At 55.8% G+C, this 19,039-nt stretch overlaps 1 protein-coding gene across 3 annotated transcripts; it reads right to left on the bottom strand.

The window, feature by feature from the left end:
* Positions 1 to 751: 751 nt before the first annotated feature.
* Positions 752 to 18,970, bottom strand: SHISA7 (shisa family member 7). 3 transcript variants are annotated; one of them, XM_077914390.1, is made up of 6 exons: positions 18,604 to 18,970; positions 10,763 to 11,472; positions 9,458 to 9,612; positions 7,935 to 7,997; positions 7,303 to 7,452; positions 752 to 5,272 (listed from the first exon to the last, which is right to left on the bottom strand). In XM_077914390.1, the coding sequence occupies exons 2-6, from the start codon at positions 11,440 to 11,442 to the stop codon at positions 4,629 to 4,631; spliced, it is 1,692 nt and encodes a 563-aa protein (XP_077770516.1). In that variant the 5' UTR covers positions 11,443 to 11,472; positions 18,604 to 18,970; the 3' UTR covers positions 752 to 4,628. The 3 variants fall into 3 exon arrangements, with proteins under 3 accessions (XP_077770516.1, XP_077770534.1, XP_077770524.1); XM_077914408.1 differs by lacking the exon at positions 18,604 to 18,970 and adding an exon at positions 17,348 to 18,190; XM_077914398.1 differs by lacking the exon at positions 18,604 to 18,970 and adding an exon at positions 11,851 to 11,894.
* Positions 18,971 to 19,039: the final 69 nt, after the last annotated feature.

The raw sequence follows: 19,039 nt of genomic DNA, 5'->3' as shown, positions 1-19,039 counted from the left end.
CTTATAGTCAAACATGAATATGGGGATGGGGCAGCTCTTATCATCATTACGCAAATATCTTAATGTACTGGGGAAAATGCTTCCTGTTTCTCCTAAAAACTGGTGTTTGAATGGACGGTGTCATGGCATCACCCCACCCCAATGGCTGGAATTGTGTCCCCTCAAAGAACTATTGAAGTCCTAACCTCCAGGATTTGTGAACGTGATCTTACTTGGGAATAGGGTCTGTTCAGATGACTGAGTTTAGAAGAAGTCACTGACAACTGGTGTCCTTACAAAATAGGGAGCTTTGTAGACAGACAGGTAGAGAGGGAAGGTGATGTGTGTCGAGGAATGCCAGGCACTGCCAGCAGACCACTCATGCCAGGAGAGAGGCACAGCACCAGTTCTGCCTGGCCTCAGAAGGAGCCAACCCTCCAGAACTAGCAGGTGGCACATTTCTGTTGCTTTAGCTGCTTGTCACAGCAGCTCCAGCAAACACGGCACAGCACCTCAATGATACTCCACCAAAGGACTCAAATAGAAGTAAGTGCAAACAAATGCTTAAATGCATGGAGGGAAGAGGCTTTCTTAGGAAGATGCCAGGGACATAAAGGCACCATGCAGCCACCCTCTGTCCCTGCCCCCTAGTGTGGTGACAGACTCATTCCTAGATGCCTCTCCCCACCTCATCCACGCAGGGGACTCCCCGGTGACATAAACACAGAGGTGGAAACCCATTTCTTCCCGATAGTAAACCTTGAGACCCAGGCTCAGGAAACATCTGTTTATTCAAAAAAAAAAAAAAAAAAAAAAAAAAAACAAGTTGCCATTTGGCCACTGTCCTCACCAAGGGACTGGGGGCAGGGTCTGGTGTTGAGCAATGAGGGGGAGGGATAAAGAAGCTGTGGAGAGTCTTCTGGTCCAGAACTGTTTATCTCCTCTCTGCACCCCCTCCTCCACTCCTCCCCTGCAAGTTGGGGTGGGGGAGAATGTGTGTGAGTGTGCGCATGTGCATTTTCAGGAGGTGGAAGACTCAGATGGCTAGGTCCCAGCTCTGGAAGCATGGAGGTGGATCAGGCAGGATGAGCCTGCTTCCTCAGCCCCTTGAGACCTCTCCCCACTATGGCTTATTTGAGATCAGAGGCCAAGGCCTCAATGTCAGGCAGCCTGTGGCAGAGTGAGTGGGGTGAGGGGAACAAGATACCTGGAATCTAGGCCAGGAGACAGTGCTTCGAGGGGGGCATACAAAAGCTGAAAGGCCCCACACTCCTATATTGCAGGGGCTGGAGAAAGCTGAGTGCTCAATGGGGATGGAGAGCAGAGGGAAGGGGGTCTGAAATAGGGCAGGCGCTCAAGCTGGCTCCTCTCTGGGGATGTCACAGTCGGCTGAGGGGCACAGGGCACAGGGAAGCCCTGGGAGGGACGAGGGCGAACCCACAGGAGCAGCTAAAAGCATGGAGTGGAAAAATTGGCACTGGGGCCCAGGTAGGGTGGGCTAGCTCCCCATTTTCTTCATGTGGTGAGAACTGAGGGCTAGTCATCTGCCCCAGGCTCCTGTTGAGAAAGGATGAGCTGAGGTGCCGGTATTTGGGGTGGGGGAAGGCAGAGGAGGGAGGGGGACGGCCCAGAGGAGGGAGAAGAGGCCCCCTCACCTTGCCTTGGGGGCTGGGGAGGGGGTGTGTAGCCCTTTAAGAGTGGGGGAATGGCCGCCCCCCAGCAACATGGCTATATACAAAGAGAATTAGGGCAAATTGTGCATTGGGTGTTGAGGAATCCCCAAAACCCCTGGAGGCTCCCTGGTGTGTGAGGGGGAGATAAGGAGAGAACCCGGTTCTCCACCATCTTGAAATGATGCAGAGCACCGCCCCCCGTGGCGCTGGCAGTGGCCATGGTCCTCCAGATGTGTCTGCTCCAGGACCAGGCCAGCGGAAGATGTGACTGAAGGCCCCAGGGAGGTCAGCAGCTGTCCACCCAGCCCATGCGGTCTCTGAGGAGAGTTTGGCCCGAGCCAGTGGTGTGCTGTTTTGGGTGGGGGTCCAGGTAATAGGGGCAGTGATATCACCAGAGGACTGTAAAGCTCCCCCCCCACCCTGCCCTCCTCACCCACGATGAGAAGTTTTCTGTGTTGACCCTGTCACCGATCAGATGGTTGGGTGAAGGGCTGTGCGTTATCAGGAGAGGCCTGGGTGCCCTCACCAGAGGGATGATGGGGTCTGGCCAAGACCAGGTCTGTGGTGGGGTTGATGAAGGCATCAGCTCAAGTCAGGAGGGAGGCAGTGACATCATTAAGAAGGGGCAAACTAAAGATGATGTCATCAGATGGGTCCCCACCCTATTCCATTTATACGGAGTGGGAAAATGGTGTGTATTGTGCTAGTTCCCCTTAAGAGAAATTATAGGTGCCATGGGACCCCAGAAAACATTCAAAATACAGTCATTGTAGTACTTGGCCATCAAGATGATGATGCAAGGTTGAAGTGGATCCTAGTAGTAAATGATGACATATTTTGATGTCATGGGTCCTAGGAAATGATGATGCTATGGTTATGGTGGATCCTGGTAGATGATGACACCATGGTTGAAGTGGGTCCTGGGAAGTGATGAGACCATGGTTGAAGTGGATCCTGGGAGGTGATGACATAATGGTGGAAGAGGATCCTGGGAGGTGATGACATCATGGTTAAAGTGGATCCTGGGAAGTGATGCTATCATGGTTGAAGTGGATCCTGGGAGGGGATGGCATCATTATTGAAGTGGATCCTGGGAGGTGATGACACCATGGTTGAAGTGGATCCTGGGAGGTGATGAAGTTATGATTGAAGTGGATCCTAAGAGGTGATGACACCACAATTATTGGGGACTATGGGAAATGGTGGCATCATCAGTATTAGTGGATACTGATAGAAGATGTTACCATCAGCCATAGAGGATTCTGGAAGGTAATGACATAATATGTCATGGTGGATCCTAGAGGATGATGATACAATGGTTGTGGTAGATCCTGGGAGATGAGGACACTATAGGTCATAGGGAATCCTGGGAAATGATGTCATCATCAGGCATGGTTAGCATTTGACCCCAGGTACAATGCCATCATGAGTGGTGAAAGTCTTATGGTACTGATGATATCATCAGCAAAATCAATAGTGGGCACACCCCATCCAGCCCCATCCCACCTCACCCCCAACAGGAAGCTAGGAGCTTGTTGACAGAGGTGATGATGTCTCTAGTTATGGCAGAAAGAAGTGACACCAGCCTTTGGGCCACTATAAGTCCCAGGACTCTGGGAGGTTGGTGGGCCAGAGTGGAGCAGAAGGCAGTCTGGGAGTCCTGTCCTCCAGGAGTCACACACAGGAGGTGACATCACTGCACAGGGGTGGGATCTGAGGCCCAACCACTCTTTAGAGGAAGGATCTGGTGGGGATCCTGCAGGGCATGTCCCTGGTGTCAGGGAAAGGAGTGACCAAGTTAAGTCACGGCAGGACAAGGCAGAAACTCTGGGCAGTGTCTATGGTGACAACATCACAGCATTGAGACAGAACCTCAGTTGGGGCCCACTGCCAACAACCTACAGTCAGACCATCATCTCTGGTGGAGACCTCTCCAGATGGGGCTGTGTCCCCAGTAATGACACCCCTCAGACAACTTCTCAGGTCAGAGCACTTTCTCTGGTGACTCCAGGGTGGCCATGGATTCTGGGCAGACCCTGCCTGCTCATGATACGGCAGCAGCAGTGGAGGAGTCTTACAGCATCACCCCGGAGCAGGCAGAGTCCAGTGGCAATATTGCAGAAGGGGCCTCATCCTGGAGGTGTCCCAGAAGTGGGCTGTCATCCCTGGTGATGACATCATGGGAAGAGGCACAGTCCCTCTGATCATGTCATAGGGCAAGGCACCTTCTCTGGAGATGGCATCACAGGAAGGAGGCAGAGTCCCTGTGACAGTGTCCTGGAAAGGTCTTATGTATAGGGAGGACACAGTTGGCAAGGCGTTTCCCCTGCGATGTATCCCAGGAAGATGGCTTTGTCTGTAGTGACAACCCTATAGACAAAGACATCTTCTCTGGAAGAAAATATTTTCCTGATAATGATGTCAAAAGAGGCCTTTGGTGCCGGAGATGACATCATAAGGGTGAGACTCGTCTCTGCAAGGACATTCACAGGAAGGAATCTTTGTCTCTCAGGATGATGTCACAGGACAAGGCATTGTCTTCTGCTGTGACATCACAGGGAGAAAGTCTGTGATGACTTCATGGAACATAGACATGGCCTCTAGTGATGGCCTCAGGGGCAGGCCTATTCCTCTCTGATAGATTCATGGGAAGGTTTTGTCCCTGTGATGACATCACAGAACACAGACATTTTCACTAGTGATGACCTCACAGGCAGGGCTCTTCCTCTGTGATAACGTCATGGGAAAGAGGCCTTGCCTCAAACAGCGACATAGGAGGAGGGATCTTATCTACCATGACATCCCAGAAGGAGATTTGGTCTCCAGTGATGATTTCATCCACAGCAGTGTCCTTGGGGGCAGCCCCCTGCCCACAGGCTGATCCTGGGTCCTAGGCCCCTGGAGTGTGTTGGGGGATTCAGTCTGGGATGGGGGCCCGGCGAGGCCTCAGCCCCCCAAGCTTCCCTGGGCCTGGCTTCAGACAGTCACCTCATTCTTGCTGGCGGTGCGCAGGTGTTGCGGAAGGTGGTGGCCGGGGATGAACTGCAGTTGCTCCAGCGTGCCCTGGCGCTGGAAGGGCGGCCTGCGCGCCAGCGTGCCCCCTCCCCCACCGGCGTCCGACATCCAGGCCGGCTGCGGGGAGCCGTGCAGGCCTCGGTGGTGGTGCGCGTGCAGGCCGGGCGGTGGGGGCAGCCCGTGCAGCGGCGTGGGGGGGCCCCCGGGTCCTAGCAGCAAGTTGGAGTGGGACGCGGCCAGGCTGGCGCGGGCGGCAGGCTCTGGGGGCAGCGCGGGGCTCCGAGGGGGGGACAGCAGATGCTCCCGGCTCTGGCGCAGGGCCTCGGGCGACGACAGGAGCAGGTGCTCCTGCGACACCAGGCGCGCGCGCGGCAGGGTGAATTCGTAGCGCGCCCGGCCTCCGTCGCCCAGCAGGTGCTCCTGGGACATGACTCGCCGCGGGTTGGGCGCGGGCGCCAGGCCCAGCTCTTCTGGGCCGCCCCAGGCATCCATGCGGTAGCCGCCCCCCGTGCCGGGTCGCCGAAGGGCATGCAGGGGCAGTGTCCCGCGGGGCATTTCCGCCAGGTGCCGGCGCTTCAGGTAGGCTTCATCCAGATCCTTCTCAGCTGGGGGAAGAGGGGACAAAGCTATAGAGGTAAGTCCCCAGCCAGCCTAGAACCTCTCCCATCCCCTGGCTTCCGTACCTCCCATGCGCACGACGACCCCAGACATCACCGGAATGTCCTGGTCAGTAGCCCAGGCACGGGTGACTGCGTCCCAAACTTTGGTCAGTCAAAACCATCAGGCTAGCTATGTAACCAAAATGCAGATTCCTAGGCCTCCCACACAATGGTGGGCCGGTAGATGAGGGGGACTTCCTTTTTTTCCAATTTAGAGAGGTGACCTACTCATGGATTATGGAGTCAGTGTTGTGGATGGTGACTGGCATTTTGAAATGCAATAGAATAAAAAATTATCAGAAAGCATCCACATAGGAGCGCCTTGCTAGCTAAGCATCTGAGTCTTCATCTCTAGGCCATTAGTTTGAGCACCACATTAGGTGCAGAGATTACTTAAATTAAAAAAAAAAAAAAAAAAAAAGATTAAGGCAGGCAGCCTGGATGGCTCAGCGGTTTAGCGCCACCTACAGCCCAGGGTGTGATCCTGGAGACCCGGATCGAGTCCCAGGTCAGGCTCCCTGCATGGAGCCTGATTCTCCCTTTGCCTGTGTCTCTGCCTCTCTCTCTTTCTCTGTGTCTCTCGTGAATAAATAAAATATTAAAAAAATAAAAAAGATTACGGAGATGGTGGTGGGGAAAAAGATTTTTAAAAGTTATATAAAAAAGAAAGCATCCATATAATAGGGGAATACGGGTGAGTACTAGTTCATAAAGTTTTTTATTTCAGTTTTGTTTGTGTTATTGAAATATTAATGGATGCAGTGACAATACCTAGGGTTTGTTTTAAAATAATCCATCAAAGGGGTGGCCTGAATGTCCAAATCTTGGCTTCTGCTCAGGTCGTGATCTGAGGGTCATGGGACCACGTTGGCTCCACTCTGAGCCAAGAGTCTGCTTGAGATTCTCTATCCTCCCTCCCTCTACCCCTCCCCACTCTCCCTCTCTCTCTAAAAATAAATAAATCTTTTTTAAAAAGTAAAAAAAAAAAAAAAAAAGAAAGAAAGAATCCACCAAAAACTGGGGTGAAGGGAGTATAGATTTAACAAAATGAGGCTGAGTGATGGGAACATGGGGATTCATTTTACAATTTCCTCTAATGTTGGGTATGTTTGAAAATGCTCATAATAACAAGTTTTAAAGTTTTCCTTTAATTAAAAAAGATACATACACACATGCATCTCATGGGTCATAATATAAAAAGCATTTAAAAAAATATTTTAAAAATTTATTTGCCAGAGGGACGGCTGTGTGGCTCAGCAGTTGAGCATCTGCCTTTGGCTCAGGGCATGATCCCAAGATCCGGGATTGAGTCCCACATCGGGCTCCCTGCATTGTGCCTGCTTCTCCCCCTGCCTGTGTCTCTGCCTCTCTCTCTCTCTCTCTCATGGATAAATAAATAAAATCTTTTAACAAAAAGATTTATTTGACAGAGAGAGAGAGAGCAAGCACAAGCAGGGGGAGTGGCAGAGGCAGAGGGAGAAGCAGACTCCCCACTGAACAGGGAGCCCAATGTGGGACTGGATCCCAGGACCTTGGGATTATGACCTGAATCAAAGGCAGACACTTAACTGACTAAGCCACCCAGGAGCCCCTAAAGAGCATTTTTTAAAAAGATTTTATTTATTTATTAATGAGAGACAGAGAGAGAGGCAGAGACATAGGTAGAGGGAGAAGCAGGCTCCCTGTGGGAAACCTGATGTGGGACTCAATCCCAGTTCCCTGAGGATCATGACCTGAGCTGAAGGCAGATAGATGCTCAACCACTAAATCACCCAGGTGTCCTTTTTTTTTTTTTTTCCTTAAGTTGTATTTCTGTTCATTGTAAATACGGGTCCTGATGAATACAACAGATCTTAGGAGGCCATGAATCTGCATTTTTAATCAGTTGGGCCAGTCTCCATGGTTCTGAACTCAGACCCTGTCCCTATACCCCACCCCACCCCATTACCTGTGCCCCTTCCCTTCCTGGGACTCACCCAGTCTCTTGAGGGATGAGTAGCGGTTCAGCTCGGATTTCACAGCGGCCTCATAGGATGGGGGCAGGTGTGAGAGATTGTGGAAGGACCGGGAGCAGGAGAGGGTGGAGTAGTGCAAGGAGGGGCTGGGCGGTGGAGCAGCACGCCAGTCTGGGGCAAGAGGGGCAGGGCAGGGGTCAGTCCAGCCCCTCCTCCCTCAGACCTGGCAGTTCCAGCCCCAAGCCCTCAGGGAGTGGAAGCCCGGGGTCCTGGCCCCTCAGAGCGCGAGCAGGCCAGGATACCTGTCTGTACTCATTTCCCCACCTCAGGAGACAGGCTCATTGCTGGGGAGGCGGGTCACGTCATGGGAAGAGAGGCAACTGCCCCTTGCTCAGCTCCCATCGGGTGCCTGGACCCAGAATGGAGGGGCAGTCCATTCCATGCATCTTCCCACCAACCCAGATGGGAGAAAGATGACCACCTCTGGGGTCCAAACTGGAAACTGAGGCTATTGTGGTTACCTGGCCAACCTGGGAGGTCAGGGCTCACAGGGCCTCAGGCCTGCTCTGTCCTGGGCCCCCCAGCTCAGGATCAATACAACGCAGGGAAGGAAACAAGCCCTGTCCTCCCCACCACCCAGCCCTGGTCCATACCCATCGTGGCAGCATGGTGCTTGGGGCTGTTGACGTTGAGGTGTAGGTAGTTGTGCATACTATCTGTGGAGACCAAGAGGGGAATGGTGTCACTGCTGTTGCCCGCCCCCAGCTGGAGCTGCTGTCCTGCTCTTGTGGAAGGGTTTCCACTCTGATCCCTCCTACCTCCTGAATCTCTGCTCTGGCCTGTCTCCCCCTCTTGCACCATTCAGCCTTCTGGCCATGTGGCCAGCCCCTTAGTCAAGATCTTAAAGATCAGCCCCCTCCACCCCACGATAATTCTCCTGGTACCCACACTTGCCTCTGCCCCTGCTCCCCTGCTGCTGCAAATGCTTTTAATGTCTGGCTATCACCCACAGGACAAAAATCTAAGCCAGGATAGGTGTTTTAGGCTTACTTGGCCCCCACTGGAGCCTTGCCACAGGGACACTGCATATGCTGTTATGCTATTCTCTCAGCCTTGAATTCCTTCCTCCCCTCCTTTGCCTCAAGAACTCCTACTCATCCCTCAAGATCCACCTCAAATGTCTCTTCCTTAGTACTACTATTCAGATCCATCTCTTCCCCTCCGTTTCTGACCCCAGTTCAGGCCTTGTCCTGTACAGCCAAGATTACCATCTGGCCTTCCTCTCATCTCTCCCCCTTCACATGGGTTCCAGAAAAGTCACTCTTCCACTCACTCCTGACGTCGTTGCTCCCTTGGTCTAAATTCCTCCATGGCTCCCCATTGCTGTCAGGACAAAGGCAGAGCTCCTCAGCCCAGCCCTGTGCTCAAGCCCTTCTTGAGGCATCTGCCCACCCTCTCACTGGCCTCACAAACTGCTTCAGCCGCCCAGAGCTCTGTTGGCCCAAGGAAACCCCTCACCCTCCAGGCCACTGCTCAAACAGCATTTCCTGGGGGAAGTCTTTCTCCTCCTCAAACCTGTTATAGCTCCCTGGACTTCTGCCTTGATGAACCCGTCATAAAATGTAAGATTTATGTTTTATATGGCACTAGTATTTATATGGTGCTTTGTCTGTGGGAGTCATTGCTCTCAGCATTCCAGCATTTGACCTTCACAATAACTCTGTGAGGTGAGTGCTGTTTTGCTTCTGGCTTTATGGGCGAGGACCCTGAGGCCCCAGGTCAGCAGTGGCAGAACTAGGACTCAAATCCAGGCTGTCTGGACACATTCTAATTCAACTCTTAGGGACTTCTTGTGAGCTTGGCTGTTGGGAGCTCTGACACTTTCTCAAGTGCAGGAGCTGAGAATGCCTAAATTTACATCACCGTGGCATCCACAGCACCCAGCCAGGGGGTTCACAGGAGGGCAGGGAGGGGCGTGACTCGCTGTGGTGCCCCTCAGCATGGCCCTGTGACGAGTCTGGGCGGGAATGGTTCAGAGCAGGCAGAGGCGGGAGGGTGGGGTGGGGGCGGGGCCTGGGCAGCAGGAGGTGGGGCTATTCTGAGAGGGCGGAGCCGCAGGGTTGGTGGGCGTGGTCAGAGGCCGCAGGGGCAGCCCGGACTCCCAGGTCCCACTCACCGAGATTGGAGGGCTTCACCGTGTTGTAGAGGTTCTTGGGCGTTCTCGGGGGTATGCTGTCGGGGCCCCCGACCCCCGGCGTCAAGGAGCTGCTTCGTGCCCGGTCTGGGCGGGTCCCAGGCCCCGCCTGATGCCTCAGAATGTCCACCAGAGCCCTAGGGGTGGCAGAGCAAAGGTCAGCGGCCTGGGGACAGGGGTGCGGGCAAGGAGAGGGAGAGCGCAGGCTTCTTTTCCCACCTTGCTCCCCCCTTCATTGTACTGCAAGTACTCGCATGGTGTTCTTCTGCGTGCTGTTCCCTCTGCCTGGAATGCCCTTCACACAGATACCTGTCTGGCTTGCTCCTTCCCTTCCCGTCTCTGCTCGAGGGGCCTTTCCTGACCACTTCACATCAAACACCATCAGCCCCCACTCTCTACCTGTTATGCTGCTTTATTTTCTTCACAGTGGTAATCAATACCTAACATTATATTGCCTATGTGGTTGCTTGCTTACTCTCTCCACCACCAACATTTAAAGATAACGGTAGCCAGCCAGCATTTATTGAGGGCTTACCGTGTGCCAAGACTCGACATTACAGTCTGAATGCATGGGGAACAATTATTAGCTCCATCGTACAGGCAAGCAAACCAAGGAACAGGCCCTGGGTCACACAGACCGCAGGCAGCAGCCCGGGGGTTGGAAGTCGGATTTACCCAGCAGAGCAGGGACCCTGGTTTTTTTTTTTAAGATTTATTTATTTATTTATTTATTTATTTATTTATTTATTTATTTATTTATGATAGGCATAGAGAGAGAGAGAGAGAGGCAGAGACACAGGCAGAGGGAAAAACAGGCTCCATGCTGGGAGCCCGACATGGGACTCGATCCCGGGACTCGATCCGGGGACTCGATCCGGGGACTCGATCCGGGGACTCGATCCGGGGACTCCAGGATCGCTCCCTGGGCCAAAGGCTGGCGCTAAACCGCTGAGCCACCCAGGGATCCCCACCCCCCTTTTTTTAAAGGGACCTTGTTTTATAACTGCTGTATCCCTAGCTCCTGACCCACAGAAAGTGCTCAAGAAATAATTTGGTGAATGAAGGCCTGCGCCTCACCCGTCACTCAGCAGCCAGGCCCGTGCTGTCGCATCTATTCTTAGGGCCCGCCCGACTCCCTAGGCTTTGGCTCCCAGGCTCACTGGGCTGCCAGCTGCGTCTGGGAACAAGCCCGCACCCCGTAGCCACGCCCTCACCAGATGGCCCCACCTCCCACTGCCCAGGCCCGGTCCCCAGGCCCCACCCGCCAGGGACCCGGCGCTCACATACCTGGGCACGTTGATCTCCCGATGCGCCCTGGGCGCTCGGGACGCCTTGCTGAAGGCCACTTTGGCGCCGACGCCCACCGCCAGGGCGAAGCTGATGACCCCGCACACCACGTAGGCCGTGCTGCCCCCGGGGCCCTCGCCCCCGCGCCCCCCCGCCCCCCCCGCCCGCCCCCCTTCTAGCCACCCAGCCTGGCCGGGCCCGGGCCCCCCGCCCGCGCCCCCAGCACCCCCGACGCCCCCGGCCAGCGGCGGTGGCGTGGTGGCCCAGCGCGGCGTGTCGTAGTTGGAGCAGGAGGCCTGCGCCAGGCGCATGTGGCGGTGCTCGCAGCAGAAGCGGTAGTGGCAGGTCCCACAGCAGAAGCGGTAGGAGCCCGTGCTGCAGTTGAAGGTGGCGTCGTACTGGCCCATGACATCGTAGTAGCCGTGGCAGAGCTCGGCGGGAGGGGGCGCCCGCGCCGCCGCGCCTGTCCCGCTCTGGGCGCTGGTCCTGGTGCCGTTGGCGCCCGGGCCCGCCGCGCCCCCACCACCCGTCAGCGCCCCGGTCAGGCGCCGCAGGTGCGCCAGCAGGGCGGGCAGCGGGCCCGGGGGCTCGGCGCTTGTGGCGTTGGACGGGCGCGCCCCGGCCGGGCGGGCGGTCGAGGCCAGGAGCAGGAGTGTCCCGAGGAGCAGGAGGGACGGCATGGGGCGCGCAGGTCAGACCGAGCCGTCAGGCTGCGGGGAGAAGCAAGGCCGGGGCGGGGGGCGGTGCGTGAGAGAGAGATGGCTGGAGGTGCAGAAACGTGGGCATGGGTGGCCGGACGGGAAGAGGAGGGCGAGCCGAGGGAAGATAGAAGGGTGGGGAAAAACGAGCACCGGGAGCCCGAAGAGATGCATGGAGGGGGAGAGGCACGGGCCCAAAGTCAGCAGTCCCACAGGGCAGGGGACGGGATGCGCGGGGGAGACGGAAATGAGCCGGGACGCCGCCGGGGAGGATGGACATGATGACGGCAGACGCGGAACCGATCAAGGTGTGCGATTAATGCGGCAGGAAAGGTTGGGAAGGTCGGCGGAGATATCAGAGGGGTGAGCACAAGTAAAGGATGGACAAACCAGAGCCAAGATGTGATGTGAGGAGGCGGCGTAAAGGAGGGAGGGAGGAGGCGGTGAGAACTGCGGACGTGGGAGCGTAGGGGTGGAGGGGCGGGGAGGAGGGGTGGTGGGTCAGAGCAGATGGGGGAAGGAATGGAGGCAGATGTGGGGTGGGCGACGGGGAGGAGCGAGGGAGATGGGGAAGGGGAGAGGGAGGTGTGGGCGGTGGGGTGGGAGAGAGAGATTGGGAGTTGAGAACTTAAGCTGACAGCCCAGGCCGTGGAACTAGGTAGTGCAGGGCTTCTCTCCCGGGCACTACTCTGGTTGCACCGGTCCTGTGTGCAGCCACCCGGTGCCAGAATTCCCATTCTTTACATGGTGACAGCGTAACATATCCCCAGGCATTGCCAGATGTCCCCCTGGGGGCACAGGTGAGAACTGCTGGCTGGGACCTGCCAGGTCCTCAGTGGTCCCAAAGACTGATTTCTCTTTTATTTAGGTCTGATAGTTCATGGGTCTCAAGCTTCTGCCTCTGTCCCTCTCCCCTTCTGTCCCCTCCGCCCTCTCTGTCTCTGTCTCTCTCTCACACACATAGACACACAGATGCACACATAAGGAACACACACACACATTCTCACAGGGGCAGGTCTGAAGTGTCTCAGCCCACAGCAAGACAGGCAGGGTGACAGAGCTCCACCGTGTGCCAGCTGCCTGACTGCATAGGCTCTCATCTAGGTTTCTCATGCCTCAGTTTCCCCATGTGTAAAGTGGGGGTAAGGATGGTTATCAGGGGGTGGCGATGAGGATGAGCGGGGTTAGCCTCTTCCAGGAGCCTGGAGCAACCTGGCCTGTTGCTGAGCGGCAGACTGTGCACACGTGCTGTGCAAGTGTTGGCTGCAGCCGCTGCTGGCGGTGGGCGGAGGGTGGCGGGCAGCGTGGGACCCCAGCAGGACCCTGGGGCAGGTGGCAGAGGGAGGGACCTGAAGGGGCCGGCCAGTCCAGCGGTGTCTACCAGAAGCGGTGCAGCAGCGCAGATGCCAAGGCTGCAGGAACTGAGCCATGAGGATGGAGCGGTCGGTGACTGAGCCCTGGGGTTTGGGGTCTTTGCCTCTATGGGACTTTCGTCCTGGCAGCGGGGAGGGCAAGTGCACAGATCAAGCCAGGGTGGTGCATGTTTAACACTGTTGTGAATAAATATTAAGAAATCTTGAAGGAAGTCATGGCTATATGAAAGCAGCATGAGGGGATGGGAGGGAGGATAGAACTGGTGGAACAAGTATCAAGAGGTATAACTTTTATTTGCTCCTTTCCATGGAGGGTGTGTGTATCTGGAGACCACACTGTTACCACCAGAAGTTGTAGGGGCTGGGATGGGGAGAGCTCAGGCTCCCTGCTCCTCAGCCAGCTGGCCCCTCTCTGGCCTGCGACCTCAAGTTGCCTTTTATTTTTTTAAAGATTTTATTTATTCATGAGAGACACAGAGTGAGAGAGAGAGGGGCAGAGGGAGAAGCAGGCTCCATGCAGGGAACCCGATGCAGGACTCGATCCCAGGTCTCCAGGATCAAGCCCTGGGCCGAAGGCAGGCGCTAAACTGCTGAGCCACCTGGGCTGCCCCTCAAGTTGCCTTTTAGCTCCAGCTGCAGCCCTGCACTCCAGGCTACAACATCCGACTTGGTGTTTAATAGGCATCTTATGAGCGGCTTAGCCCATGGGCACCTGAGTGGCTCGGTCCATTAAGCCTCTGCCTTCGGCCCAGGGCATGACCCTGGAGACCCAGGATAGAGTCCCACGTCGGGCTCCCTGCATGGAACCTGCTTCTCCCTCTGCCTACGTCTCTGCCTGCCTCTCTGTGTCTCTCATGAATAAATAAATAAAATCTTTAAAAATAAATAAATAAATAAACAAAATCTTTAGAAAAAAAAAAAAAAAGAAGCAGTTTAGCCCATACTGTGGACAGCCGTTTGGTGGTTCCTCAAAAGGTAAACAGAGTTATCACATGAGCTGGCAATTCCACTCCTAGGTGTCTGCCCCCCAAAGAACTGGAACATATGTTCACATGAAAACTTATACACAAGCATTCATAACATCGCCAAAGTGCCCCCCCATCCCCCCCAACAGAGGAACAGATAAACACAACGTGGTCTATTCAGACAAAATCTTATTCAGCTTTAAGGAGGAATGAAGAACTGATAGGTCAGGGAAGCCAGACACAGAAGGTGATCTACTGAATGATCCCATTTATATGAAGTATCCACAGTGGTCAGATCTATAAAGCCAGACAACTGTCACTGGTTGCCTGGAGCTGGGGGAGGGGAAGAATGGGGGGTGACTGCTTTGGGGGTGATGAAAGTATCCTGCATTAGATAGCGGTGATGGGGGCAGACTGGGTGGCTCAGTGGTTTAAGCGCCTGTCTTCGGCCCGGGGCGTGATCCTGGAGACCCGGGATCGAGTCCCACATCGGGCTCCCTGCATGGAGCCTGCTTCTCCCTCTGCCTGCGTCTCTGTCTCTCTCTGTGTGTCTATCATGAATAAATAAATAAAATCTTTAAAAAAAAATAGCGGTGATGGTTGCACAACACCACAGATGTCCTAAGTATCACCAAACCGTACACTTAAAAAAGGTTTAAAAATAGCTAAAATAGTACATTTTAAGTTAGGTGTATTTTGCCACAATGTTTTTAAAGATTTTATTTATTTATTCATGAGAGACACAGAGAAGGCAGAGACATAGGCAGAGAAAGAAGCAGGCAGAGAGCCCGTTGTGGAACTCGATCCCAGAACTCCAGGATCATGCCCTGAGCCAAAGGCAGACACTCAACTGCTGAGCCACTCAGGCATCCCATATTTTGCCACAATTTTAAGAAACAAACCATAGGTCAGATGGCATCAAGCCATCCCCTATTGAAATCACCTGCTGGCTGCCTGACACACCTAGAACGACACGGAAAGCCTTCTCCCTTCCCGGTTCCTTCATGCCTTTCCAGGTCCCATGGCCAAGAGGGTCCCTTCTTCCTGCCTTTGCCTCTGTTGTTCCTTTTACCTGGCACCTCCCCTTGTTGTGAATATGGTCTGGTTCCCCCTTCCTTCCTTCAGGTGACCCTCACAGGTCATCTCACTGAGCCTTCCCTGTCCTGTCCTAAAACAGCACCCCTGGCCGCCCTGGGCCTCACCCTTGTCTTTTCCTAGGTCCCATCTCTACTTTGCCACATTGTATGTGTGGTTACTTAGCTCCCCTAGTAGACTATAAACTCTGTAAAAACAGACTGTTTTGTCCGGCTTGTTTCCCATGGTGTCCACAGCACCTGGCATCCGTGCTTGCCACAGGAGGTGTCCTATAAATATTTATTGCATGGATGAATGTTGAAAGGAAGTGTGAGATGTGGGTCTTCTCTCTGTGTCTCTCTCACACACATACACACACTTCAGATGAAAACACTGTGGTTCCATTGTTTGCCAAAAATTACAGTGCCCAAGCATTGGAGCTGGGCTCTGAACTCAGGTCTCAGGGCACTGTCACCTGTAGAAACTTTATCCCATGCAGGGAAACGTGGGTTGACATGCATACAGACACACACCTTTCATCAGTGAATCCACATGCATGCAGTGATGTGGATTTTTTCATTCATTGAGAGCTGCCACACATGGTAGGGCAGGTTGTGCACTGCACAAGGAGATCTGGTTGAGAGGCTGGAATCCAGCCAGGCTCCACTCCTTAAGGCGTACTGGTGGGACTGCATCCATCTGGGGGAAGGGGCATCCTTTAGAACGCACACAAGGTTGCCATCTGCCTGCCAAACCATAGATGCAGGGGAGCTACGTTGGGCCAGGGGGTTACCTTTGTCTCATTGCCATAAAGGCGCTGTATGGACTAGCAGTTTGCCCACTCAGTCCCTATTCTGTGCCAAGCCTCCGGCTGAGCTTCATGGGCACAATTCTTCCCTCTGCTAACAGAGTCTTATTGTCCCCTCCAACTGCACATACATGCCCAGGGACACACAACCCCAGGCCATTGACAACCCTGGGAGTGGGGGTGGGGGGCTGTAGCATACATCTGCTCAAAACTGCAACGCACCCAGACACAATGCACACACACACCCGGCACCTCTACCAGTGGAGGGACCCGTAGCCTCCTGCCCCTGCCTTACACCTCCTGAAGGGAAGTAGACACACGCTGAGGGACACAGTGGCCTGTCCAGACACAAGTATACAGGGGGACCGATTCTGCCCTTACCTCACACAAAACAGCACATAGACACACAACATATACACACAATGACAGAGGACACAGGACACCCACACAGTGTGCCAGACACAAGGACACCCAATGTCATCCTGGTGGCACACCTGTAGCCTCTTCACAGCACACAGACACACACACCTCCATGTGGACACACAGCTATGCGTTTCTGGGCATTTCCACATACAGTACACAAGACCCAAACAGAATCTCAGACATTGTGACACACCGGGACTACAGATAGCTCCAGTATACAACCAGAGACCTGCCCAAGCCAGCTCTACACGGACACACAATCATATACATCACAGCCCACAGTCATGCAACCTCGTGGGTGCACACATACATGTGCACACACACCCTCACCAAGTGGTGAAATCTGGAAGCATCCATGTGACACCCCACACACACAGACACAGCCCTCCCGCACCCCCTTACACACAGGCACTTTCCTCCCCCACAGCTGGAGAAGAGGGGGCCCTTCACCCCAGTCTCCTCCCTTCCTGCACCAGGCATGCTCAGCAGCTCAGGGCTGGAGGTCTGGCTGTGCCCCTGCCCCGCCTAGGACCTGAGAGACACACAGGCAGAGATCAGGGGATTCAACGTGAGAGAGGTTTCCAGAGCAGGCCTGCCAGGTCCCTGGGTTTCTGGGGACCTCACAGCACCTGCATAACACCGTGCCCCGCACTCCACATCCTGCCCCAGTGTCCCCTCCAGACCCTGCTGGTGGGGGCCAGGGGCCAGGGTGAGGTTGGCTGGGTGGGGCCAGGTGAGCAGCCTCCTGAGATGTAAGGAGAAGAGAATGAGAGATGGAGCAGGACAGAGGAGGAGGGACAGGGAGAGGGTCTTGGGAGGCTGGTGGGGGGGGAGGGGAGAGGAGGCCCAGAGAGAGGAGAGAGACTCAAGGAGAGAGACTCAAGGAGAGGGAAAGAGTGACACAGAGAGAGTGGGGCAGAGAGCTGGAGCTGAGATCAAGAAGCTGCGAGAGAGGGAGAGAGAGAGGAGATGGAAACTCACAGAGGGCTAAGACCCAGAAAGAGTCAGAAGATCGACCTCCGGAACTGGGGCTTGGAGGGGTATTTGCAGGTGGTGGCAGAGGGGGGCTGAGAGTGCATGGTGGGTAGAGAGACAGAGACAGAGAGACAGAGACAGAGGCTGGGAACAGGTGGGGTCCAGGTGGCATGCAAAGGGAGTGGATCCTAGGAATATCTGGGGTTGAGGGGTTGGTTTGAGGTAGGGATGTGGAAAGCAGGCAAGAGGAGGAGAGGATGTAGGTTTACCTGGCTGGTGGAGCAGGCTCTTGGAGAAGGGGAGGGGTCCGGATGGGGGCGGGAACACAGGGACGAGGACCCTCCCCCCCCAGGCGGCCCAGCAGACTAGGTCCCTGCGCCCCGCCCCCTCCCCAGGTCTTACGGTCTCCCGTGCCTCTCTGACTAAGGGCGGGGGGGTCCTCTGCATCTTCGGGTCTACTCCTCCTCCCGGAGGAGGCCTCTCATCTCTAACGGGATCTGCTCTGGGTCACGGTCCTCTTAGCCTGTGTCTCTCTCCATGTCTCATCACTTCTCTGCGTCCCCCAGTCTCTGCTCCCCTCCCCACCCAGGGCTGTCCCGTTCTCTGAGTCTCAGTTTTCTGGGTGCCAACATTTCTCTTCTTCCCTTTGCCCCGTATGTCTCCGTCTCTACATCCTGCCTGTGTTCCCTCCACTCCCCAAATCCCCATCTCTCCTACCTCTCTGACTCTTTGTCTGTATGTCTATTTCCCAGGTCTGCTATCTACAGATCTCTGCCTGAGTGTCTCTGTATCTCCCCCCCAGTCCCCCTACTCTCAGGCCCTGGTTGGAGGGGCGGGGTGGGGGGGCGCTGCAGTGGGAGCTGTGTGTTCCCAGCACAAAATAGACTCCTGTTGCCATGGCAACGCGAGCGCGGCCTCCGAGACGCGAAGCATCAGGCTGGGGGGTGAGGAGGGGGGACACCTGGATCCGGAAGGCGGGGGCTGGGGGCGCTGACGCCCGGTCCCGCGGGCTCCTGCAGGAGGGGGGAGGATGGGACTCCTAGGTCCCTGGGGATAGGGGGTGCTGAGCGCTCTGATGCCGGGTTCCGGGGACTGGGCCTTCTGGGAGGGGTCTGGGATTCCAGGATTGGCGGGGGTGGGGGTGGGAGATGCAGATTCCCCAGTGGGGGCGGACTACATGAGAGCTCTGACGCCTGGGTCTCTGGGGGATTCAGAGGTGGTCTTCTTAGGTCCCCTAGGTTGGGGGAGGGCAAGGACCGCAAATCTTAAGAGGCTGAGTGGCCTTGACGGGGAGCTCCGCAGGGTCCTGGCTCCCGGGTCTTCACAGGGGCTGCAGAATTCTGGGAGCCCCCGTGTGGGTCCCCAGGCTCTTGCGTCTTAGGGGGGCAAGAGCCACTCAGATGAAGCCGGCTGTCCTTCCCAACCATTCGTCCGTTCATCCGCATGCCTGTCTCTTCCTTTCTCCCATCCTCAGGTCCCCAGTCCCCCAGTATCCCCCTCCGCAACGGGGTGCGGTCGCGCTCACCTCACTTTCCGGATGCGGGACCCTTGGGGAGTCGGGGGTGGCGGCGGCGTGGGGGGCCGGCCGGGCCGGGGAGACAGAGCAAGCGTGTGTCTGTGAGCCAAGCGGCTGGGCGTGTGCGCGCCGGTGGGGGGCGGCCGGCGGCGTGCTGGGCGTGCGGCCCGGCGGCTGCTCCGGTCCATGCAGCTGCAGATGCGCGCCGGCTTCGGTGCAGATGTGGCCCGCCAGTCAACCTGTGCCTCGCGCCCCTGGGGAGCGGAGAAGAGGCACCGCCCCCTCCCCACCTTCGGGGACCCCTCTTCCTCCGACTCGCGGCCCTCACCCGCCCCCGGGACACCCCCCAAACCCAAGAATGGTTCGGTCCACAGCCACATCAATGTTTATTCTGCGAGTCCGGGTCCTCCCCCCCCCGCCCCCTCCCCCGTAACACTCCACCCCC

This window comes from Canis aureus, chromosome 1, assembly GCF_053574225.1.
Source record: "Canis aureus isolate CA01 chromosome 1, VMU_Caureus_v.1.0, whole genome shotgun sequence".
Classification (NCBI taxonomy): Eukaryota; Metazoa; Chordata; class Mammalia; order Carnivora; family Canidae; genus Canis; species Canis aureus.
The sequence above is the reverse complement of the archived record's forward strand: the minus strand, read 5'-3'. Positions and strand labels throughout refer to the sequence as shown.